This window comes from Pteropus medius, unplaced genomic scaffold (genome assembly GCF_902729225.1).
Source record: "Pteropus medius unplaced genomic scaffold, Ma_sr-lr_union100, whole genome shotgun sequence".
Taxonomy (NCBI): domain Eukaryota; kingdom Metazoa; phylum Chordata; class Mammalia; order Chiroptera; family Pteropodidae; genus Pteropus; species Pteropus medius.
Window position 1 is genome coordinate 187693 of NW_024355205.1, and position 25774 is coordinate 213466.

A 25774-nucleotide genomic window follows, 5' to 3' on the forward strand; every position below is an offset into this window, starting at 1 on the left:
ACCGACCAAACACATTTCTACACAATTGAAAGCTTCCTCGTGATCCCCTTGGAAAACTAATACTTCGAAACCCTCTCAAGGTATAAGCTCATTTGTTTTACCATCCTAAATTTCTTACTGTCGTTTACTGCATTTAAACCAAAATGCTATTTTAAGGAAACAAAAAATAGGTTTTGCTCCTTTGCCAAACACCTACCACACACCAAATTATTATCCAGCAGAGCCACTTCTCCTGACAACCCCAGGGCCACTATGTATGCACATGTACCACATGACAGACAGCATAGCATGTATCATGTTATAAATGCTAGAGGGCTGGCAAGGCCTCTCGCATCAAGAAAAAGGCATAGGTGAAGTGCATGTTCACATGCTTTAAGTATTGGAGCTGAGGGCCTATAGAAAGTGTAAGAACTATACGTGGCATGGTGCCAGGTAATTGGGAGAAGGGCTATCTTAGTAAAAATCACGCGTTATCAGGTACTAGCTGAGTTAACAGGGCAAGATCACTTCTCGGCAGTACCCCGTAAACACTGTATCCCTTCACCTGCCATCCACACTATTTCATACAGTCATGTGTATCTTTCTCTTTTAGGCCGACAAAAAAAAAATTAATCATATTTGCAATTAAAGATCAGAGTATCCTTTGGGCCCCTACCTTTTATGTAGTTAAAAAGATGAAAGGTCAGATTCTAATCATTTGCATTGAGCAGTTAAAAGGAATCTGCAATTTGCTTTTATTGACCTTATTTTCAGAGTATTTAAACTAATGGGATTTGATGGTTTCAAAATTATCCTTTCATTTCTCACAATATCCCTCTCTGAGAGGAGTTGGCATGACTGGCTCCAAAATAACAATGGGGCCTAGAAAGGTTAAATATCACATCTTGAGTCTCAGAGAAGGTCATGGTCAGAGCCAAACCAGAACAGAGCCCTGGGCCATCCTATCTGGGTTGATTTGACAGGGGCAGAGGGGGATAGACAGAAGAACCTGTACTGTTATACCCCACCTGCGAAGACGCTAACCTGAACAAAGAAAGCAAGCCAGGCCCCAGCTCTTACTCAGATGGCGGGGTCTGCTCTGTAAGGAGAGCACCCAGATCTCTCCTCCAAATCTGATGCTGCATGTGAAATGGGCAGGGTGATTCTGGGGCAAATGGTACATTCAGCTCCCCTCAAATCTTACCTCCAACGGTGAGAATACCTCTTGTTCAGTAACAAAGGAAACGTGAATTGAAAGGCAAGTGTTAAAAGTTGAAAAGCTATGACCAACTGAGACCAAAGATTTACTGAATCCAGCCTCATACATGAAAGTGACAAAGTGTATGTATGTTATTATAATTCCATGTGCATATAAAGTCACATATTCATCCCTTATAGCCCTTCAATCCTGCCCCACTGATGGGTCCTCTCCTTCCCTGGGTCCCTTTTTAATTGTTCTCCTTCATAAGCAAAACATCTAGAGGACAGCTCTGCACACGTGCCTATTCGACCATCAACTTCGGAAATGAAACAAAGATAATTCATCAAAGACACAAAAACCAAAGGTATGGTGCACCCTAAGCTTTGTGCCTCTTGGTCCTGGAAAACTGGGCACCCAGTGCTTGGGAGGCCAATTCCACAATCACACTTAGTCATTCTCCCTAGGAAAATGAGAAGAACAGGCAATGTTTAAAATATGCTAAAACCACTTAATTACAAGATAACATTGCAAAGGATGAAGGAGCGGATATCTGAGGACTGTGGAAACATATGAGGATTCCTGCCTCATCCACCTCACCCCAACGGAAGAGATGAATAACATTTGAAAGCTATAATACTAATAATGTGTGTGCACGCACACATTCCTATGTATGTATGTGTATGAATACAGTCGCATATCCAGAGAGAAATATTTCTAACATTATCAAGAATGAGAAAGACCACAGGTAAAGAACAATTCAACAAAAGGAAGAATTCCACTATCTTAAAACCACAATGACCATCTTTCAGTCATTCCAGAATACTGCCAGCCAAGTAATCTCCAGTCTACCCACAACTCGCCCTAATCGATCTTTAAAGATAGTTCCAGTCTATTATAGGGAAAAATTTAACACTGTGTGATAAAATTCTCAATGAGCCAAGCTCATCGATGATCTCTAGGGCCGACTTTAAAATGGAGTTAGAATAGGAGCAGAGGGGTCAATGAAATGCCACTTGACCCTCGTGAGACAGCCTTTCACCGCATCGCTTCTAGGCACCTGCCTTTATCCCTACTCTCTCTCTCCCAGGATCCTGAGAGATCATTTTCTAAGGACATGAACACCGTGACAGCAACAATGGCTGAGCCCTGAGGCCATTCTTAAGAGTTCCCCCAACAGGATCTGTGCTATTGAATGACACTGAAATGGGGGGCAGTGGGCAATGGGGGGAGAGCAGCATGCGTCTACATCTGCTGATCCTACGGTGCAGAACTGAAATGCGCTCAGCTGCACCACTCACCCTGCACCCCGCCTCATGCAGACTGCTCAGCGGTGCAAGTGCCCATGCACGTCCTCTGCTGAGAAATCCTGGTGGAGAGATGCTAACTTGTCACATTAAGAAGGACAGATAATGGTCCAGGTTCATCCACTGACAACCCAGGCAGTCTGCAGGCCTGTTTCAAGGTATAAGTTATCTGCTCTTGATCTGACAACATGCTCCCCAGACTCTGAAACTCCTCTGGTATCCAGGACACGTGGGGTGGAAGAGGAGGAACGAAGGTGCACTCCCTTTCCATCTTTCTGACCTATTCTGATACCCGAGATTCACCAGATCATAGCACTTGGTGACTGCGGTATGCTCCAGGGATGAATGCGAACCCACCGTCAACCCAGTGCGATCGACCTTCACGGGAGGAAAGGTGCACGCACTTGCATCTCTGTGCAAGGTGATGCTTCTCTCTCCCCACCTCACCTCTGAGCACCAGCTTCCTGGTTCAAAAGCCCTCAAAACATAAATTTACTGAGGCTACTTCTCACTTGGTGACATGGGGAGGTGGCATCTGGTAGACGGGCAGGCACCCTCTCAGCCAGACCATAGTCACCTGTGAGACAGAGCTGGGCTTTACCTGTTTCCGTAAGTCCTGAGCCGACCGATGCAGAGGGGGGTGGTGGTGGTTAGCAGCGGGCCCCTTGGCCGAGGAGCCCGTGGAGGGGGCCGTCGGGGGGTGGCTCACTGGAGCCTGCTCCCTCCGGCTGTCAGCCCGCTGATCGCTGTGCTTCTCCTTGCTGGGAGTGGCCTCTTTGCTTTTGTGTTTTTGAACAGGTTCTTTCTCCCGTGATGACCTGCTGGAACCGTTGAAAACTAGGAAGGAAGGACAAAGGAAGAATGAAGTCACTACACTGAGTATGCAGCCATGGAATCTAAACTTCCGAAAGTCAAAATGAAAAAGAAAAGGCAAATATTCCACACATCAAGTCTTATCGCTCTCTCAAGAGCAGCCCTAAGTCAAAGCTCACCAGCAGCACACCACCAAGTACAAGAATCATCCTAAACACTGAGACGAAATAAAAAATTATAAGCGTATCCTAACGATTATTTCCTTTGATTGAAATGATTGAAAAATCAATTTTTAAAAATCCCTACCAAAAAACCTCAACAGCCCTCAGAATATCAACATCATGCCTCAAACACAAAGAGCGAGAAATTAAAATGAAGACAATACCACCAACAGTCACATTCCAAGAACAGGAGCACCTTGTGTATAAAGATACAGGGGATCTGGGATAATAAATTCTCAGATTCAAAGATGTGCATTTCAAGGCTGAAGATCTGCCAAAGAACGTGGGTCAGGGACGCAGCTGCTTGACCTGACCCATTGGTGACCACAGAGGAGAAAGAGGGGTGTTGGAGGTTTGAGCCAGATCCTCAGAGGCGTTTACCTTGAGCCAGGGGAACAATGCTAATGCTCTGAAGTACACTCAGCCTTTGAATCCGAAGGGACAGGACACTCTCCTCATGCCCAGTTTATAGATGAAGCCAATTAGCACAGAGATGAGCACCTTGCCCATGCTATACTGCCTGTCACCAGCACAGGCTCCCCGCCCCACCGTGGCTCTCAGTGCCAATTACCACCATGAACGCTGGACCCCACGCACTTAGGGAGTTCAAAAGGAACAGTGAGTGATGCTCAAGGTTTTTACAGCACATTACAATGATGCTGCTGTCCTGAGTTTTCTCGTCTGCTTTATAGCTAGGACTGGCAAACCTAGACAGACTCAATAGTTCCGGCCCCATTCTAGGAATCGACAAGCCTTTCCCAACTCTTCCTCTCTCTCACACCCACAGGTCATCCCTGCCCCTGCAACCACCCAGCAGGCAGAGGAGGGAGGCCTGTGCCTGGTCTGCTCCACCCCCAACAAGCTTCAGGCAGAGCAGTGCAGTGCGGAGAAGAGACAGTGAGTCCCTATAGCTGTCATTTTACAAAGGCTCTTGGTGCATTTCCTAACAGAAGGAGCCTTAAAAGGTCACCTTGGCTACTTGCGTGTCAAGCATCTCCACTCTAGGACATGTCCCTCCCCCAATCTTGTACTTGAAGAATTCCAGGCAGAACTCACTACCTGACCAGGCAGCTGTAAAGAGAAAAATTCTTCCTCCTTTGAGCTAAAATCTCTGTCTGCTGGCCTGAAGGAGCAGAAGTCAAACTCCCCTACTCCTACCTGCTCTTCAGAAAGCGCAAAGATACTACTCCTCTTTTTTGAGGATCTGTAGACTGGGGATAACTTGTATCCACAGTTCCTTCAACATTTCTCTTTCACCACCTCCATTTTATGTGCCCTTTAAATTCCATATACGCCTTACAGGTTGCAAATATCATCCTCTTGTCATTTGTTTTTCGTTTCTTGTAGAGCTAACTCCACTAGCCCATTTTTTAGTTTCTTTCTTTGTTTTTATGCCTAGAAAGCCCTCCCATGTCTTCAAACAGTAAAATATTCCTCTACGTCTCCTCCTATTTGCTTCTAGATTCAATTGCTTAGATTTACTTCTTTGGTCCACTTGTTATTACTGTTTATATGGCATATATACCACAGAGATTTACATTTTCCATATCTGGACTGGATGTGAACCCTGATCTCTAAAGCTTCTCCCAACCCCAGTGATTATATATTCTAAATAGATTTTCAATTCTGAAGTAAAGACCATACCACAGCAAAATATGGTCTGTGATTCTGTGTTGTATAAGATTCTCGTGGATACTCTCAGTTACAGAAAAAATGGAGAGCTTCAAATGGTTGGCATTTATTCTGAGTGTAAGTAACTAAGTGCACATTGTCAGAAACCATCAATCATAGCCAAGCTGGCAGTATCTGTGCTTGCTTTCAAGACAAATTAAAAGCAACATCTGTAAGAAGTCATACTTCAATGTGATTAAAAATCAAGCCAAAGAACATGAATCTAGGCAATTCTTGACCATTCACCAATTTTCTAAAGCAGTGAACAGAGCTCCTTTATTGAAACATGATACAGGAAGTTTCTTGGTTTTGTTTTTTTTTTTAAATCTCAAATATCCATACTTCTCCGTGCTCTGTTACTGTCACCAAGATGTGCATCAAGATGCAGCCTGATATTAAAGAAATATCAAGTCTATAATGACTTTTCTTTGCTCAGTTAAAAAAAATTATTCTGTGGGTTTGTCCCCTTTCATTGACACTATATGAGCATTTCAATTCTCAGCTCTGATATTAACAACTGGAAAAGTTATTTAATCCCTCAGTTTTCTCTTCTGTAGACTGAGGATAACAGATGTTCCTGTATGGAGAGCATCTAGCACAATGTCTGGGTTTCGGTAAGCACTTAACACTTAGTAAACCTTATTACTACATATTTAAGAGGACCGTCTCAGGTTATTACATAATCAGATTGTAGCAGTACCTCTTCTTGTCCCCTGGTCTCCCTGCAGTTACAGTGTAAGAAGGGCTTCAATACAGACAGATGGCTGGCTTGAGCAGACCATCATCACCCACTATTGAACCCAGCTGCCCATTACTGCCTCCCAAAATCTGTTTCACGGGGAAAAGAGGCACTGCTAATGCCCTGCCCATGCAGGGAGAAGGTACAACGCTAAAAACACATCCCACACCTCTCCTAGTTTATTGAGTGACTTGACTTTTGGGGGATCCAGAGACACTTTCAGGGGATCCCCTAGGTCAAAACTGTTTTCATAATTATCCTAAGACATTATTTGTGTTTTTCACTGTGTTGATTTTTCAACGATGATGATGGCTAAAGGTGAATTATCTGTGAGAGAAATGCAAATCGAAAGTGCCATGAGATACAACTTCACATCCACTAGGATGGCTATGCTCTAAAATAAAAGATAATGGAGTGTTGGTGAGATGTAGAGAAATTGTAACCCTCATACACTGTTGGTGGGAATGTTTAATGTAGCGGCCCTTTGGAAAATAGGCTGGGAAGTTCCTCAGAAGGTGAAAAAGAGGTACCACGTGACCCACCAATTCTACTCTCAGGTATGCACATAAATGAAAACACATATCCACAGAAAAAAATAGTACAAAGCTAAGAATAATACAAAATTGGGGAAGGGGGTTCAAAAGTTTGATGAACCTGCGACTCAGAAAAACAAATGGGATATTATCCATCCATAAAAAAAGATTCAAGTACTGATACATGCTACACATATGCATGGATCAATCTTGGAAACATTATGGTAAGTGAAAGAAGCTAATGACAAAAAGTCACAGATTGTATGATTCCATTAATATGCAATGTCCAGAACAGACCAATACATAGAGTTAGAAAGTAGACAGCCAGTTGTCAGGGACTGGGGAGCTCTGGGGAAAATAGGAGTAACCACTAATGGTACAAGGTTTGACGGGGTGCTAAAATGTTTCAAAGTTGATTGTGGTGAGGGTTGCAGAACTTTGTGAATATACTAAAAAACTATTATTAAATTCTACACTTTGGGTAAATTTTAAGATATGTCAATTACATTTCAATAAAACTTATTAAAAAAAAAATGTGAGCAAAACTGCTGGTGCCTTAACACAAATCAATGCCGTGGCACCAAACTATACTAATAATTACAGTATTTTTCACTACCAATTTAAAAAGAAACAAAGCCAACTTCATTTAAGGATGTGATAAAGCAGTACAACTTGTTAATAGTATTAAATCTTGACCCTTGAGTACAAAGGTCAAGACAAAATGAGAACTACAAATAAAGCACTTCTCCTGCATACCAAAAAGTATGATGACTATTTCCAGGGGAAAAGCACTTGCACGATTATTTAAGTTGCAAGCTAGCTCATTTTTTCATGGAATGTTATTTTTACTTAAAAGAAGAACCAATACAGTTATTTTCTCAAAAATGAATCAAGTAAGCCTGTCAAGGAAAATAACTAATAGATATTGTGGCCAATAATAGAATATACAATTTCAAGCAAAAATTACAATTCTAAAAAACCTCTATGTGCCACCATGAGTTTGACAGCCTTCCAACACTTAAAGACTTTTCTGATGAGGTCAGTGGTGATATGGGGTTCTTTGATACCGCATAATGAAAGGCGCAGACAATTGGAAAGAAGTACATAACTCAGTGAAACATTATGTTCAAATGATCAATACAAGATATTACAAAACTGCATAGGTAAGAGATCCATTCAAAGTGGAAGGCAAACCGATGGGTTTTAATATAACAAAATATGTAAAGTTTACTGATATAGGTTTAGATTCCTGTAACAACTGACCTTTAAGAAACTACCATTGGTTGAGTACAGGTGTGATGTCAAAGAATAAAATCATCTACAAAGGCTCCTCCCTTTCCAGCTACGTATTTGTCTAAGAATGATTTTCTTCATATATATCAATCAAAACTATGTAATGCAAGAGACTGAAGGCAGAAGCCAACATAAGAATCTAGTTGTCTTCTACTAAGCCAGACATTAAGAGATTTGCAAAAATGTAATACGATGCAACTCTTCTCACCTGTAATTTCTTGGATGGTTTTGGAATGTAACTACTTTTCATAAAAGTGCTATTTGTGTTAATATGTAATGAGTCTGTGTTACTTTTAAATGAATATTTTTAAATTTCCTCAGCTGTAATGTTAACATGGTAAATATCGATAAATACAATCTACATCAATAAAAGCTTTATGGAGGTCCCTCAGTAACTGTGAAGAACAGAAAAGGGTCTTGAGACCAAAATGCCTGAAACTTGCTGGGCTGGACTAGCTTTTCCACAGTTAGTTACATGATGGTTTCCAGAGGCTTTGATGGGCCATGTACTTAAGTCTATACCTACAAGCTCAAGCTCTGGGATGAAGCTTCCTAAATTTGAATCCAGAAAAGTCCTTTGCTAACTATTTGACCTCAAACTAACGATTACCTGGTCCAAGCCTTAGTTTTCTCCACTTACTACTTGTCTCATAGGGTTGCTTTGAGGATTCAATGAGAAAATACTCATCTAGAAAGGGCATGTAGCAGGGCATGAAGCAAGTACTCATGAAGAATGGCACTGTGGTTAAGCCAGTAACACCATTCTGAGATCTGGGAATAACAACAACAACTACAACAAAACCAATTCTTCCCCAGCATTACATGCACCTGAAATGGAATGCACAACTCCGGTTCTGTTCTAATGCCTTGGAGGGGTTTTGCCTGCCAGCAGCGCTTTAGTAACTTCTCAGAAAAAAATGCTCTGGAAAGCAAAGCCCTGCAAATCAAAGGTGACGCAGTGGGGCACCATGATGACAGACAAGAAAAGGGGACAGGAGGAGAGAGGAAGGCATGTGCCATTAACATCAGAGACCAAACTGGCTGCTCTGTGAACTGCAGCACTGTATTCTACTAAAGAATATTTTGACCAGGTAATCAGAAAAGGGGAAAGTTTTCAAAAATATGAAAATAAAAAATTGAATAAAATTAACTTTAATTTTAAAGAGTAGGATAGTTTTCAAAATGAATCCACTCTCTGTAACCATGTTATCCTGCTGTTTTACAGCAGCAATACACACAAATGGCAAACACAGCCAAAAAGTCAAATGATGTGTTAAATGGGAAGGGGGCGGGGGAGGGTAGGACTGGGCGAAGATGATGGAGCCAGAGAGAAGGTATATTTTGTCCTCAACAGCTCATTAATTTTAAGTGTCGTGGGAACCTGCCAGTTTTACCCCTCCAAGTAATTATCTTTTGTCTTCATTTGTAAGATTCTCGAGGAGTGGAAGGAAAAAAATATATATTCTCTCACAGGGAAAGACTAAAAACCCTGTGAACGAACATAAGAAACAGAAAGACCAAGAAAGTTAGAAGTATAGAAGACCTATGCACACTGTCCCCAATTAAAAGGAATAATTGGACTCTTTAAGAGAGAGAAAAAAAGGCATTTATCATGGTGAACCATATTAAGAAATTGTATTGTACTCAAATACAAACAGTTCGTACATTAATAAAGAGAGAAATATATTGATTTGTACACCCAGAAAGTTAAATGGCCTACAGACAAGTGTTTTCGCACCACGGCAAGCAAAATCTTTAAATCCAAAAACTGATATTCTGATTTAGGGTCACTTCATGCCCGAGAAGATAAGATTGGCTCCCAGTAAGGGATGAAAATGAAATAAGCAAGAGAAGTTACTTTAGAAACATCTGTAACTGCAATCCCGCGATCTCCTTGATGGCGGAAAGCTACACTTTCCAAGGAGGAACTCCCATTTATAGCTCCAGGGAGTTTGTACTAAATGATGTTCCCCATATAAGCTTAGTTCACAGAGTTAGATCGCACCAAGATTCCCAAAGGAGACCCATAGGGCAGTCTAAGGAAGCCAGTCATGAGGTCTTTAAAACCCTCACATACCCGACCTCTTGGGGGGACGTGGAGAGCTTGGTTTTGATTTCTAGTTCTCAGATCACCAAATACATCTGTGCTTCAATTCTCTGAACTACACACCAGCTGCCTCCCCTGATCTGCCCTCCAGGAATTGCTGAAGTATTTAAAATAAAGTATATAAAGTGCTTTGTGGTCTTGAGAGAAAGGAGTTATGCAAATCTAAGAAGGCTGATCTTCTGAAAAGCTCCTACTTCAATGGACAGGACAAGACTCACATCTGAAAACCATAATTCCCTTTAAACAGACCTGACAAGGCCAGCCCGTGCACTTCTGCCTGCCTTCGTGCCCTTCACACATCCAGATGTCCCAATCTTACTAATTATTAGTGCTAATAAAGGCATCTTGTCTGAACACCAGGAGACAATCCTGAGTTTTTTATTAGGTGAGTAGGCAAGAAGAATCTTACTTGGTTGGCATGTGACAAAAGTTATGATATCCTGAGACGACTCGGTGTCTGACCTGAGCTAATATAATAGGTTTCTAAAGACATCACTGCCTTGAAAGAGAAATATGGACAAGAGGAGTTACTGAAAGCAGGGCCAAAATAAAATGTCTGCTAGCAGGAACACAAGGGATAAGAAGGAGAGAATGAACCCAAGGCCGGAAGATTGGACTAACCCCAAAATTACATAAAATAAGAAATGCTCCCAGTCCTACCCCCAAAACAAATTGAAGGGACAAAAGCAGAATCATTGTAAATAAAAAAGAATGTGTACGGAAAGGAAAAGAGAAGCATGCCAAGTTTCTGATCTCAAGCCAGATATTTAAATGTAAGCTTCATGTCATTACAAAGCGGCCCGACTTGGGGAAGACAGACGCCATCAATTGGCTGGCATTAAATCCTTGTTACTGTACAAAAGCCGCACTTGCTCCCTGGAGCCAGTTCAACTCTGAGTCACTATTGTCTGAAAACAATGGCATGTCTGCCAACCTGTGCCAACAGTTCCAAAAGGATTTGAATGCAGCGTGTTTGAGTGCTGTAACCTGGTTTGCCCTGGGCAAAAACAGCTCCAGTAACTCAGCTACAGCATTCATGTGTAAAACGAGGGAAAGTGGCAAGGATGAGTTTAGGTGAGCGAAAGCCCCTGTGCAATCTCACACTGGCCACCAACATCAAACAAGAGACAAAACGAAATCACAGCAACTCTGTGTACCCCGAACCCCAGCATCACACACACATTCTACTGGTTTACATGGTTATCTGTGAAACCTCTGTGGAATTTCTATACAGTGAAATCCTATCACTTTGATAATATATATATAAAACAGGAAAGAAATCCATTAAAAAGATTTTTAGAGGAAAATGAATTTTCTGTGTTAGAACTTAAATTCTGTAGACACAGAATGTGACTTAGATTCTTTTCAATCAAAATTTAGTTGCCACTGTCCCCAGGTCTAAAAACATTGACACAACTACCAGAGTTGGATACATTTGCCATTTAATCATGTTTCTTACAGATGTTCCTAATAACTTCTGATACTAAAGTTTAAAAGGGTGTATGACCTTTATGAGAATATAAAAGGTCAGGGCAACAGAAAGACCATAAATCAGGATGAATGGTTTTTGTCAATGAAAAATCGTTTCTTGGCCCACTTGGCCCCCAAAGGAGCTGAGAAAATGACGAGACTGATGGTCTGATGGTGACTAGCACCATGGCCGAGTTACACATTGGTTGGCTCTAAGGCACCTGCATTCTCCAGAGTGCCAGCGGGGAGGAATGCCTGGGCAAATGGCCTTCTGGAACAGCAGTAGACAGAGAAATTTCCTGCTTTATCTCTCAAAAAACAAGACAAAGAGCATGGAACCATGGGTTATACTCAGAAGGGGACATGCATTAACTCTTAAATAACAAATGAATAAAGTGTTTTTGCAGTTTGGGGTTTCATAAAACCCTTTATTCAAGGGGACGAATCCTAAAAGGCCAGTCACAACTAAAGTAAATGATTCTGGCCCACTTTTGCATATGAAAAAGGATGTCGTAGCTATTCACAACACACTGAGAGAGAGACACCCTGAAAATGTGTTAAATTGGAAGGCACCCCATATACGTAGTCAGTTATACAAGAAGAACTGGTGATTTTCGGAATAAAAGTATTAATACAGAAAAACTAAATACAGAAATATTTGCGTTTTAATAAGGATTGTTTTCAAGGTTCTCCAAATAAATATCGAAGATCCGCTATTCTTTCACAAACACCTCCACCTACCCTCCAGCTAGGAAACAAATGACTTTCAAAAATTCTATATGCACATTTTACAGTCTCTGGAAATGGCACAACTTCCCAAGTGACTAAAGATTTCCCTTAAGACAGGACAGATGAATTTAGCTAAAAATACTAAATACTGACTAGTCTGGTGAACAGCTCAGCAATTCAATTTACAGTGTACATGATATAGACATATCCCAGTCAACTATAGACAACAAAACTGATTAAAGATTCTAAGACTCTAACACATATTAATTTATTCACAACTGCAGGGTATTACAGTTCTCTAGAAGAGTCATGGGTTATGGGTGTGGTAACAGGACAGTAGCCAGCCCCCACTTCCTGAGAACACACCAAGTGCCAGTCTCTGTCTATCTGTCACTCGTTTACTCCTAACAGATTCTTGTTTATCCTTCAATAAGCCATAATGCTCATATCATGTAATTCGCCCATGTAATTCCAATGGATTTCTGCATATTCACAGAGCTGTTCAATCCTGCTGTAAGTTTAAAACATTTTCATTGCCCCAAAATGAAACACCATGCCCATTAGCAGTCACTTCCCATTCCCTCCTACCCCCAATCCTAACCCTAATGGAAAAAGCTGATGTTATCTGCATTTTATAAGCAAAGAAACTGAGATTTAAAGAGGTTGAATAACTGGCCCAATGACACCTGGTTAGGAAGGTGTATCTGAACCACAAGATTCTCTTCTACCACCAGGCACGTCACCTAGTTGACCATCATTCAAATCTGCATGAGCATCTCACCACAGAGGAGACGGGCTCTTACATTCCCAGGAAGAGACATCCACACACTAAATTCGAGGGGCGCTTGGCCTTCTGTCCTAAGTTGTGTGTGTCCCAAAGGTCCTGTGTGGACCAGTGGAACAAATGCTTAAGGAAAATGAGAAGAAACAGGGACAGGCCAATTAAACCAATAGACAGGTGTTATTGGGGACTGCCTACCAAGCTCAAAACAGCTCGTTCTAGTAAAGTCAATAATGTCACACACACCCACAGTGGTAACAGCTGCCTCTCACAAAACCCTCCCCATGTGACAGGCATTTAAACATACCAACTTTCCAGGATTCTCTCCTCTATTACAAGGCTGTCCTAGGCTTCCAGATCTTCTCAATCACATGCAGTATTAATGGTAATAGCCAACAGGCACTTTCAACCAGACATGAACTGTTCACACGTACATTAACTCATTTTGCTCTCACCAAAACCTATGAAAAAGGCTCCAATGATCTCTTCTTTAAAGTTGAGAAAATTAAAACACGGAAAGCTTGCCCAAGGTTGCAGCTGTAATGGAAGGTAAGATCCAGCATCGTGCTCTCAACCACTATGCTAAGTGGCCCAGCATACGGAAGTGGTGAATGGTAAGGAGCAAATACTTTATAACCTGACTACAGTGTACTACTGCTCTTAAAAAAACACGCTCCTAGCCCACATTCCAAATTTCTGGAATATTCACTTGCCTCAACAGGAAAACAAATGGAGCAGCCAGAGATTTAAGAAAGGTAAAGAGAGTATCCCATGAAAACATCAATTAAAGAAAAAAGCATTTGTCAGCTAGAGAGCATCTCCTCATTGCAAAGGCTATGGCGGGGCCCTGGACCTGCCTGCACACCCACTTCTCCACCACCCTGATGGAAAGAGGCCTGAATGCACCTCGAAGGCAACCACAGAGCAGAAATGTGGTAAACTCATCCAAATGATTGCTTTTTGGCCCTTACACAACATGCCCCCGGTGTGAATCCAAAAGCAATTAAATCATTCCAGCTGGGAGTTCAATGACATGTTATTTAAAAAGTCTTCTGAGAAATGTCCCTGTTCAGAATGAGATGAGCACACAAAGGAACAATGGTCTCTGCTATTCTTTCCATTCTTCATAAGTGCAAAAAGGTGTTTGAAGAATATACAATACGTGGCTGATGTGAGCGATGAACCTTCACCAAGTTCTCTGGCAAAGGATGACAAACACCTCACCACAACGAAAATGCTGAGGAAAAACCAAAGCCAAATTCCAAACGAATGTATTAATTCCTCTGGTCTACCTCTTATCCCACTGGAAAAAAACTAACCAATTATGAGAACTTTTCAGAAACTAAGCCATTTCAAATATCAACTTGTAGCATAAATATCCAGAAAGCAGTGTTTTGATTGCATTGTTTTGTTTCCAAATAGTGATTACCTAAGGGCTCTATCATTAGGATCATTTGAGGTTCTGTATATGCAAGACTATTTCAGAAACTCTGAAGAGCTATTTAAAGAGAAGTTGCTGAAGGCATTGTTATTGTAACCCTTGAGTGTTAACCCAAGGTCAAAACCACGCGTGATGCTGTCCATGTCATTTCAGATTATGTATTTTAATAAACAAATCCATTTTCATTAGGATGCTCCAGTGGATTATAAATGAGAGCATCAAGAGTTCTGTGTAACGTCTGCAAAACTCAACATCTGCCTGGGGACACCAGGCTCTTGCAGGAGACTATTGGGGTCAGGGCTTCTACCCGAGGGAAGAGGAGGACTGTCACAGAAAGGCCCAATTAGACACCAACTGCAGCACATTGTCAGAAGGTGAGCTGGCAGGTGTGCTCTCCCCTGATTCTTGTTTGGTAAGGAACCCCCGCTGCTTCACTCGGGTTCAAGTTTTGGGGAGAAACAAGATAAAGTGGGACACCATCGACAGTTTTCTTCAAGCTTACACTGCCTAAATAAAACTATTCTCCTGGACATGCAGCCTAATCAGGGTTCTTGGCCAAAGGTGCCACAGTAATAGTGTTAGTTTTCCACAATTTGTTTTTTGTGCATTTCTTTCCCCACATTTCAGTGAAGGTGATCCTCCTGGGGGAGGATACAGATGTTGCTAAATTTCCTGACATACCTCAACATCTCTGGCATACAAAGTAGGAAAAAGTGGCAAGAGAAATACTGTCATGGAGAAAAACACAGAAATGCAATTTGTTCTCCACTTTCTTGTGCGAAAAAGTCAACAATTCTGAGGGCCTGCTTGTCTACACAATTATTATGCCGTCATCCAGGTTATTCGTGTTAGAAAATCTATTTTAACACTCACGCATTCTTTATCCAATCAAAATGTTGATAATCCATCTCGAGGTTTTACTTTTTGGAAAATGAGGCATGGCAGGAAAAGAGCCTTCATCTTATTCGCAAACTACACCCCACCTTTTCTTTTTGTATACACAGTGAACTTATTTTAATCTCTAGAATTTTTTTTTTTCCTTATGCTTATCAAGCACCCTCTAAAATCAGAGAATGGGGGCTGAGGGATAAGGGAAGCACAAGGCGCAGGCCAAGAACATCACGGGTCTCTTGATGTGGCAGGTGTCACACGCAGGGCCCTCTAATCCATTCTGGGGAGTGGCAAGTCCAACTGCTCGCCTGCATGGCTGGGGTACCCTCTGACACCTGCCCGCTGTTCATTACAAGGCAATTAGGCACCAGTGCCATAGAAATCTAATCAAGCTTGGAGCTCTGCAGGTGCTCTCAGAAACTGAACAGAAAAGATTCAATTTTCTGAACATAAAGAAGCCTCCTCTGAACCTCAGACAGAACAAAGTTGGCTAGGGCAGGTCCTGGGTAATCCTGGGGTCTAGCATGTTTTTCATATACATAATCACTCACCATCTATCAACTTTCTTTAAAGATAAAACCACTGGCCCAACGCCAGGTCAACAGACTCAGGTAAACATCTTCTTTACTCTCACCAAGAATTTTCTATCTCAAATGAACTGTCTACAAGAGGATCTGTTTCATTCTGTTGTCATATATCACATTTAAACAAACATCCCCTTTTATAACTTGATGGCTACCAACAGTGAAATCCTATTACGAGGAATCTCAAGGAGTTCTACTCTACATTTACAAAGAAATGGGTCTCAGTAAAAGCAAAGCAGGAAAAGATGACTAGCTGCCACAGGAATTGTTGCCAGCATTTGTTCTATATTAATGACTATGACAGCAGTCAATGCAAAATTGTTATCCTCTTTCCTTGAGAACTCAGCCAATTCCTTCGCCCTCACCCCACCCCCTTCATGTAACTCCCTGTAATTTGCTGTCAGATATTCACTGCCCCTTCACATCACCATCTTGCAGCTCATATAAAAAGAGAATTAAAGAAAATAAGATCTACACACATGAAAGATAGTAATTTTTGACACTGGAAGTTAAAACTATAAGAAAATCATCTAGTTAACCAGCAAGCTCAAACAAGTTAGAAAAAGGAAGGAGTTGAGGACCCAATCACAACTACACGAGTACACAGGGGATTAATTCACCTGACTGACATGACTGTTGAATTCACCTACCCAACCACAGTGAGAATGAAAAATAACATCTCGTGGAACCATTCTGATACAGTACTGGTGAAATATATGTCTACTGGATGGACAAACAGACTAACAGATGTGAGTCCAACTTCACATTCTGTTCATACTTACTCTTGATTTGTATTAAACCAAATTAAACTATAAGAGTAAATACCTTCTCAAGAATTAAAAAAAAAAAAAATCCCTACAAACCTATTTGCTTCATTCTGTCTCAGAAAGCCAATTTGTTCTGATTGCTTTAGCCAGCAGCTCCATAATAAATTCCCAGTCTATTCTATCTTTTACCATCATCGCAAACTCAACAGATGATAAAGCTCTTAACTACCTTCCTAATTCCTGTTCTATTACTTTCAACCCTGCATCTCTAGGCAGCTGTGAAAAGCTGATCATTTCTGCTTCAAAACGCCTCCTGCACTCATCTGAACTACTGTTAAGTCCAGCCTCTCATCCCCTCTCATTTCAGACTAAACCCTATTGCTGGGGGAATCATTCTGAACTTGACATCTATTTCATCTTATTTCCACATCTGAAATCATCGACCGTTCCCAATTCTCTATATTTGAATTCTTCCTCCTACTTAGCAGGGTATATGTTCTCAACACTATCCTGCGGTTTCCAGTTGCCCCAAAGTACACCCCACCCCCATACTGGTAGGTCAATGTGTCACCATTTCAAAACTAGGCAATATTCCACATTCCACCATTTATGTGGAAATTCACAATTCATGACCTTCCCTAAAAAGTTCATCTCTACACCTGTGCCTGTACTCCTACTCATATATGGAGCTCTCTTCTAACCATCAAGATTTCCTGATGACCACAACTGCAGGTAAAATAACTTTTTCCCGAAAAGTTAAAAATAAGCCACCATTTTTTATTAGGCACTGGAATTATTAACCCCATCTCCTTAACTAAACTCTAAGTCCTTAAAAGTGAGTCAGGTATTTACCACATTTATAGGCCATCAAAAACAGCCATAAGCAAGAGGTGTGACAGATAATAATCATTAAACTGGCAATGCAGAAATGTCCAACAATAATGAGAGGTATACACAGATTCCCATCATGTATCAGCTGTGCTTGTCCTGAACCTCTATTTCCTTCCCACTGAGTCCAGAAAGACATGTGGTAGCTCAGTGCACAGCTGAGGGTGGAGGGAAAAAAAAAAAAAAGAGAGAGAGAGAAAGAGAGAGAGAAACTTTCCTTTGCCTCAATCACTTATTGACAGTTCTGATTTTCTGCCATTTGTACACCAAGGCTCCCTACAGAATAGGGTTTCTGTGAGTCCTACACGAAATATGTCTAGCAGAGTACCTGGTAGGAGCTCAACAGAAAACAGCCATAATAATATCCCCACCCCAATGCCATTGCTTCACTCTGCTTTTCTTACCTCTTTCCCGGACCCCACACTAATTCCATTCGTCACCAAGTTCTCTAGGCACCGCCCCTGCCACATTTCTGGACTTCTGTCGCCCCTGTTATTTGTGCTGCCAGGACCAACTTTTAGTCCTTTGTTACTTTTGACCAGGTAATCACCTATGATTACGGCCTTCCAATGTGTTTCCTCTTCTTCAAGTCATTTCTCTTTATGTAATCCTCATAATCAATGCCCGCTTAATCTTTCCAGAACACATCTCCAATTGAGTCACTTCCTTGTTAAAAAACCACTAGGCACTTTCCACTTAAGCCAACTTAAACCGTTTCCTCTCTGACATCCAACCTTTTGTCCTATTCCTCCTCCCACACACCACAGCACTGGAAGAAAAAAAAATCAATCTAGTTTATAATATATGTGCATTTACTTATTTCTTATGCTGAATAATGGTTTTTTAACACTAGTTTCACCTGCTGAAATCACAGTAAGTTGATCACAAAAGTTTCTTCACGAAATCTTCTTAACCACCCCCGATTTGATGGAATGGCTCCCTCTTCAAAATCCTATTATCTGTAGCTCTTAGGGAATTTATCATCATCTCCACAACATAAGAAAGTTTCTACTCATCTTGCCAATCTATTCATCTAAAATATACTTGACTGTATGTGTCAATCTCTTTGCTCTTAAAGTGTCTTGCACTTAAACAAGTTAGTGGCTTTCCCACTAACCGGCTACACAGCTTTCATCTGCCACCTTCTTCTCAACAGCTTTCCTACCCAAAGCTTGGATTTTATCTTCTTTTTTTTTTTTACCCCAAATCAATACTAAACCTACCATGCCCATTGTGAACATGCTTGGGGGTTTTTCCTTTCCTGGGGGTTGACTGGCATGAAGATGAAGCATTGTTGGTGGCTATTTTGACATCTTCTGTCTCATCATCTTCCTCCTCGACGTCCTCCTCGTCCTGAGAGCTTCCGAAATATACCATGCTGTTGGGCAGCGCAGGAGAACCTGGGAGGTTTAAGAAAGAGGGCTCATAAACACAGGCCTGGATGCTCGCCCCTTCCAGAAGGAGCACTACAAAGAGAGACATTTATTAATTTATGAACCTAAATCTTCATGACCGAGCAGACTAAACAAAGCTATTCATCTCTACTGCCATTTTTAATTTATTTTTCAAATGTCCCCCAGGAAATATAACTCCATCTGTGTCCTTTTAACAGATTTCAAGCAAAACTCCCACAGTAGGAGGATGATGCCATTCACCAAACCAAAATAGTTCGGAGGGGTGGGGGGAAACACCTCCAAAGATTGAATTGAGCAAGGAAAAAAATCAATACAATAAAAACATCTAACCACAGTTGTCAAGGACAAGACTGTTCTGGGTTATGCCTTTAACTTAAAAACTTTAAAAAATATGAATTTAATCAAACAAATTTAAGAATGAAAGAAAAGACAATCAGAGAAAAGCGAGTGGTTAAAAACAGAATATAACATTTCCTTATAGAAGGTAATGGTCTTATACTCAAATGGGGTGAATGACAGACATAGAGTCCCCAAAATAATATACTTGGAAGCTATTTCACTATCATAAGCAGCAATGTAAATTTAAAATAAATACCTACGCAACAAAACTCTCCTCATAAGAGAACTCAAATCTCTCACTCCTTTTACATCTTAACCTCCTCATCCCCAAATGTTTTCATGTCTGAACTTAAGACAGCAATAACACCAGAAAAGAAGCTCAGTATTATACAGAAGCCTACACAGTTCTTATCAGATTATAACAATTCAAAAGGAAATGTCAACTCACTGGTGTATTGTTTGGGACCAGATGCTGCTAAAAAACAAAGAAAATCTCCAAAATTAATTTCCAGCAACCACCTTAATCTTCTTTCCCATTAAGAATGTTTGGGAGAGCTACTACCAATAGCAGAAGTAATAAATGTGGAGTTCGTTTTTTCTCTTGCCCACTTTCCTGTGAATGAGCTAACATTCCCAGTAACATCAATAAAGATACCAGTAAACAATTTGCTCTCCTCCCCAAATGGAGATCTCACACTGCAAATGCAATGGTAAATATCATTCCTGTCCAATTCAGAGCTACATGTTCTAACAAAGAGATGGGAATGAATGAATGAATTCAGCAACATGGAGCTGAAGTGGCAAACCAAACACCCTTCTTGCAGAAATGCAAAGACGAAACAGACACCTCCAGTCCTGTTCTCTTTTGTTGCAATCATGACCTACCAATATTCAAAAGCCCCAAAACTTATCTGGGTCTCACCACTGGGTGGAAATCAAACTCCAAAAGGATGTATGTGGCAGAAGAAAGAAGGAAGAAAGAAGAAGAAAGAAGAAAGAAGAAAGAAGAAAGAAGGAAGAAGGAAGAAGGAAGAAGGAAGAAGGAAGAAGGAAGGAGGAAGAAGGAAGAAGAAGGGAAGGAAGGAACTAAGGAAGGAAGGAAGGAAGGAACGAAGGAAAAAGGACCCTCAGTGGATAACAGAATATGTACAGTCTAACAGAAGCCATTCCCCACGTTTTAGGGGTTTTTTCCTTCCCCTTTGATCATTTCCAGTTAAAAGTAGGGTTTCAACAGAAGGTTCTTAAATCTGAGGCAGACTTTGAGGGGAAATCATTTAAACGAATAAGAGAGATGAAGTCAAAACAAGAAAAAGAAAAAGAAAATACCTACCCATACATATTGCCACTGAAAGAATAGGTTTACTCTTGTTCTAAGTGGTTTTACAACTATTACATGACTCACTATGACTAGGAAAAGAGGAGACAGCATCCCTCTCAGCTTCCTAATCAGAGCTTTCCAGTCAGGGCTCACCATTCACAGGTAATACTACTGGATCCTTCTTTCCTAAGTTGAACTTTATAAAGTACTTAAGAAAAAGCAAAAGAACCTTTATTTCAGCACTCAAAGGAATTTTGAGTTAAAAAAAAAAATTAACCATAGGCTGCAACTCATCCTAGCATGTACCATGACATAGGAGACATGTTATATGCTGTCACAGAGACACAGTGGGGAACTTCAACACCTGGAAGTTATTCAGCAGTTAAATCTCCCTGTTCGGTAAAATGAAAGGGAATAGGTTAAATAATCTCTTCAAGTTCCTTCCAGATCAAAATATCCATGTCTAATCTCTTCTAAAGAATAGCTTCCTATACTCTACCCTGGATACACCGACTAGCAGTTGAAATCAGAAAGTTGGTTGGATTAGTTTCGAAAAGAGCAGGTTTTTGTGTAGACCCGGCAGTAACTTCCGCAGCCAACTCTGCCATCTGTTGGAGGGTTAAGGAAATAAGCCATTACTCGTTCAGACTTCCTCTTTCTCTCTTCAGCAGAAAATGCAAGAAATTCTGCAACAGAGGCCACTTGGGAGTAATATGAAAATAGGGGAAAATACAACTCACAAAAATAGTCTATGTTTCAAAGAGAATCAGGTAAAACCACATGGAACACATGAGAAAGAAAAAGGAAGTAACTTCCACTTATAGAATCTGTTGATATTTTTAAATCTCAAACATTGGATAAGCAGCATGAAGCAACAATCGTAATCCTCACGCTCAAGATTTAGAGAGAATGGGGAGAGGATTAAGTTTACAATCCAAAGAATTAAAGTGAAAAAATGTCTAAAAGCTCTGTTCAGCATCCAAGTTTTGTTAATACCCTATATATAATTTCAACAAAAGTAGAAAACGACCAATCTTATGAATTTAACAGCTTCTCAGAAAATATAAATAAACTGATAACAGGACAAATATTCTAAAAGAAAATCACAGACTAAAAAAAGAGAAATGTAAAATAGGAGACAGAAGACAAGTAAAAAAATGGGGGTGAGGGGTTCCTAAGGGACTCACTCTCAAAGTCCTTCTGATGGAACTTGCTCTGCAGTCAAGAAAGGATGCGATTTCCTCTAAATATGGGGGCACAGAGAACGAAAGCAGTTTGCCTTCCACTGAAAGGTGACTTTGGTTCTATTCAGGTAATTGACATGTTGGTCTGGACCTACAGCTAAAGCACCAGCAAAGAAAAAATGGATAATGAAGTGTTCTTTATTTAACCAGATGGAGAATGGAGAGGCTAATATGGTAAAGGGAAGGAAAACTCCTGGGAGAAGGATAAGTGGAGGGCAAAGATCACTGCTCAGTAATAATGAATTTCATGTGGGGAGGGCGGTTAACTATCAACAGAGGCAAGAAGATGTCCTGAGTTCAAATATCAGCCTTGCACCAATTCTCCTCTAGGGCAGGAGAATCTAATGTGCAGAGTCCAAAGCTCTGTCACCACGCAGCTATTGTAAAGCCCTCCAATACTCCACTGGCATGAACATTTGGCAAAGTAATGGAGAAGCCAAACTAGCAGACCAGGCCAGGAAAAACCACAGCACTGCAAAAGTAGCTTCTTTCTTTCCTGGTGAGAAAAAAACTAGTAAGCTCATCTCATATTTCATAATCAAGGCGATGGAGAAACATACTGTTATATGCTAAAACCTAGAAAATAAGTATATAACAACCTTAGATTAAAAAAAAAAAAAGGCACGAGAAGTCTAAACTGGCTATGGCATTCATATGGAACTTATTTATTTCTTCCTAGCTTAGATAAAAGCTCATTCATCTGATTTACAAATAAGTTTAGAGGAAGAGGAAACTGCTATACACACAGATGAAGAAAAGGATATCGCAAAACCCGAACAGCACACAGAAGTCTGGGTTATTTATCACTGGTGAAAATTACCCACATTTCTCATTATAAAATGGGTAACTGGGTATATTACATAATCATGTTGATGCTGAGTGAAAAGAAATTTAAATTAATTTTTAGTATTTGAAAATAAAGAGAGTGTTTTTCATTAAAAATCGTTTGCAACTTATAGATCCTGGCACATAAGAGGTAAGCTTCATCTCTAGAAAATTTATTAGGAAAACTTCTTTCCTTCAAATGAAGCAAACTTTTGAAAAGCTCATTGTGGGCCCAGGAAAACAGAAATGGGGTTATGACAGGGATGAAAGTAACAGGAAGAGAGAGCTGGGAGAGAGGTGATTCACAACTTGAAGCTGCTTCTTAAAAAGAGATCTTCCCTTTCCACAGCAAGGCTCACCTACCACCTGCTGCAAAACACCAGCAAATATATGGTGAAAACAAGGGTGTCTCAGAAAGTCTTGCCTTGGTGTTTTCATCTTGTTGAGGATGAGCTGAGGTACAAGGCCCATTCACGTTAGCGAGAGGCTGACATCACGCAGAATTACATCATGTGTCTCGTTCAGAAACTAGTTTCAGAGAAGTCATCAATGAAAGGTGTGTGTCATAACTGGGTTAAGGATGGTGCAGGCTTTTTTTTTTTTGGAGGGAGGATTTATACCCAATGAAGTATAGTGTATAGTATAGTTTTCTATTAAAATTACAAGCAGATTTTCCTCTCCTGATTATTCAAGTGCATTAGCAAATGTGAAAAAAAAAAAAAAAATCTGAACTTGGATCAGATAAGTGGAATTGGGAGTAGAGAACGCATCTGCGCTTTTGCCAAAGCCGTGTTTCATTACTTTTCAGAATTAGCTGGCAATGTCTCCACAATATTTACTGAAGTGAAAACCAAATGTTTTCATCTGGACAAAAATCAAACTGTGGTATGTTACAACCACAACAGAAATCATCTTAATCCAAAAGCTTGCTTTCTCTAATTTGAGCTGTGGTTTCTATAAAATTGGATTCTTCTCCATGAATCATGTACACATACAAGCCCTCCTCCTTCCCATTATCTTCCCTCCCCTAACCAGTTCATCTTAACAAGCTAAACATAGCTCAGCTCGATTCTGGAAAGACCCTAAAGAGATTCCGTGCACAATGTCATTTAGCTGGGGAGTCAAATTCTGTGGCCTGACCTAATAAACTCTCGGCTGGCCCACTGAGTTGGCATTTTCATGACTGATCTTTAGGATACACAAATGGAATGAGAAGCAATCAGCCCCTGCTATCGTATGAAACTGAAAAACAAGACTTCAAAGTGAACTGTGAGGGACTGGGTAGGGGGATAGAGGCATAATTATTTACTGATTTCCTGAGTTAGAGGAGAGGAAAGCTCCATCCAACTGAAATTGGAGAGTCACAGAAAAAAGCAATTGCAACAACTGCCTTAGTTCATTAAATCCGACTGTGTGTACCAGGCACAGCTCTGGGCACCAGAGACCCAAACAGACCAGACATCTACACTCATCCTGCACACTCACGCGCCCATACACGTAAAGAGAAGGTGCCCTGACAGGCTGTGGGACAGCTGTCACACGATAAATGGCAATCTCTTCCAGGCTGACCTATACAACTTACGAAAAAGAAGTTACCACAAAATTTCCCAAACTTCACCGACTTCCATATGCCCCAGAGATCATCGGCCATATCCAGATACCCATGTGCTTCCATTTTCTTTCAAGTAATTCCCATTCATGATTTAAAAGACTCCATCATATCAGTAGCAAATTAATGCCACTTGTCCTAAAGGAGTACATGCGGTAGGACTTAGGGAACAGCCCTCCAAGCCAAAAGCCAAACACAAAGGAAACCCCTACTCCTTATGCGAGAAGGAACTGCCTATGCAATGATGCTCGTCTTGGGACTGAAATGTCTTTCTCTGTGCCTATGTCAAAATAGATGCCAGGCATTGAAAAGGACTCCAAATGGAATCCAAAAATCTAAGGTAAAGCATCAGCTCAACAGTAGTGCTTATTTGTCTCATGAGACTCAATTTACTTATCTGTACAATGAGCATAATGTCTTCAGCCATAACCATTGTGATGACCCCAAAAGCACTGTAAGCAACTCATACTTAAGTGATATTATTAGACTAATGCACGGCTTCAGTGACAAAAACTCATAAATATAAATTCGGACTGTCACTTTACATAGGTAAGAACAGAGACAATTTATGTTCCATCTGCTTTCCTAAATGGGAAAGTAAGCGCAACAGTGACAAGAATCTAGAGAGGTGTGAAAATGCAAAATGAATTCAACAGTTAGAATTTCTGGAACTTGGGGGAAAGCGTGGTAATAATTCCACATGATACTTGGAAGCCTTGCACCATGTAAGTCTTTTTTAAAGAAGAATGAGGGATGAAGTAATGACCTCCAAGCCACGTGGCCAGTCTTTCCCTCAGCATTCCTCCTCTCTTCAGCTACAACCCTCAGGCACTGGCCTAAGAGCACATGCTCCCAGGTATGCCTATGTGACCCCCCATTTAGGAAATTCCCTGTCAGCGCTTATATTCCACCTGCAGGAGCCCTAACATGACAGACCCAGCAATGAGACCCACTTTCCCCCGCTACAGTGTCAACTTGCATGCAGACCTAGCCAACAGCAATAGGAGAAAGTATCTTTTATCTAACAGCTGGAATATTCCCCTAACAATCTTTTCCACATCGTTGTCTACGCATGTGGCTTAAAACATACATAAATACACATCAATCAATGAGGTCTATGGATCACTTTATCTCAAATGAGTGAACAAGTCACCCCATATAGCAGCCATGATGGGTTCGACCTACATAACTTCTACCCATCAAGTTTAGAAGCAGAACACGTTAGAAAGTAACTTCATCAAGGCCACACAGCCACTCTGAATACACAGAGGGTTCGCAAATCCTAACAGAGACACTGAATATTGGAGGGTCACCTTGCCTTTAGGACATAGATACCAATGACTTCAGCGCTGTCAGAATAACAATTCCTCTGCAGCCAGCAAGGTGCTCGGCAAACAAGATAGGACTATGCCTGCTTCGAGTTTTGTTCCCCCATGTACCTTCTCTAAAGGGATTTTTAGAAAGGACTGGGAAAAGTAAGGGAATCTCTAGAAAGTGAGAAGGCCAGAGATGATTGTGAGAGGTACTAATGAACCTGTGCCAGCAGCCACTGGCAGGGAAAAGGGAGCCTGCTTTATCTTTGGGGAGGGCAGAGCCTGGTCAGAGGCCAGCT

General features: G+C 40.9%; 1 protein-coding gene across 1 annotated transcript in view; it reads right to left on the reverse strand.

The window, feature by feature from the left end:
• The window catches only part of JARID2 (jumonji and AT-rich interaction domain containing 2), a 239547-nt gene that overhangs the window by 33425 nt on the left and 180348 nt on the right, over positions 1-25774 (reverse strand). Inside the window, 2 exon segments of the mRNA XM_039857822.1 lie at positions 3086-3321; positions 18636-18812. Coding sequence (XP_039713756.1) covers positions 3086-3321; positions 18636-18812 — 413 coding nt within the window.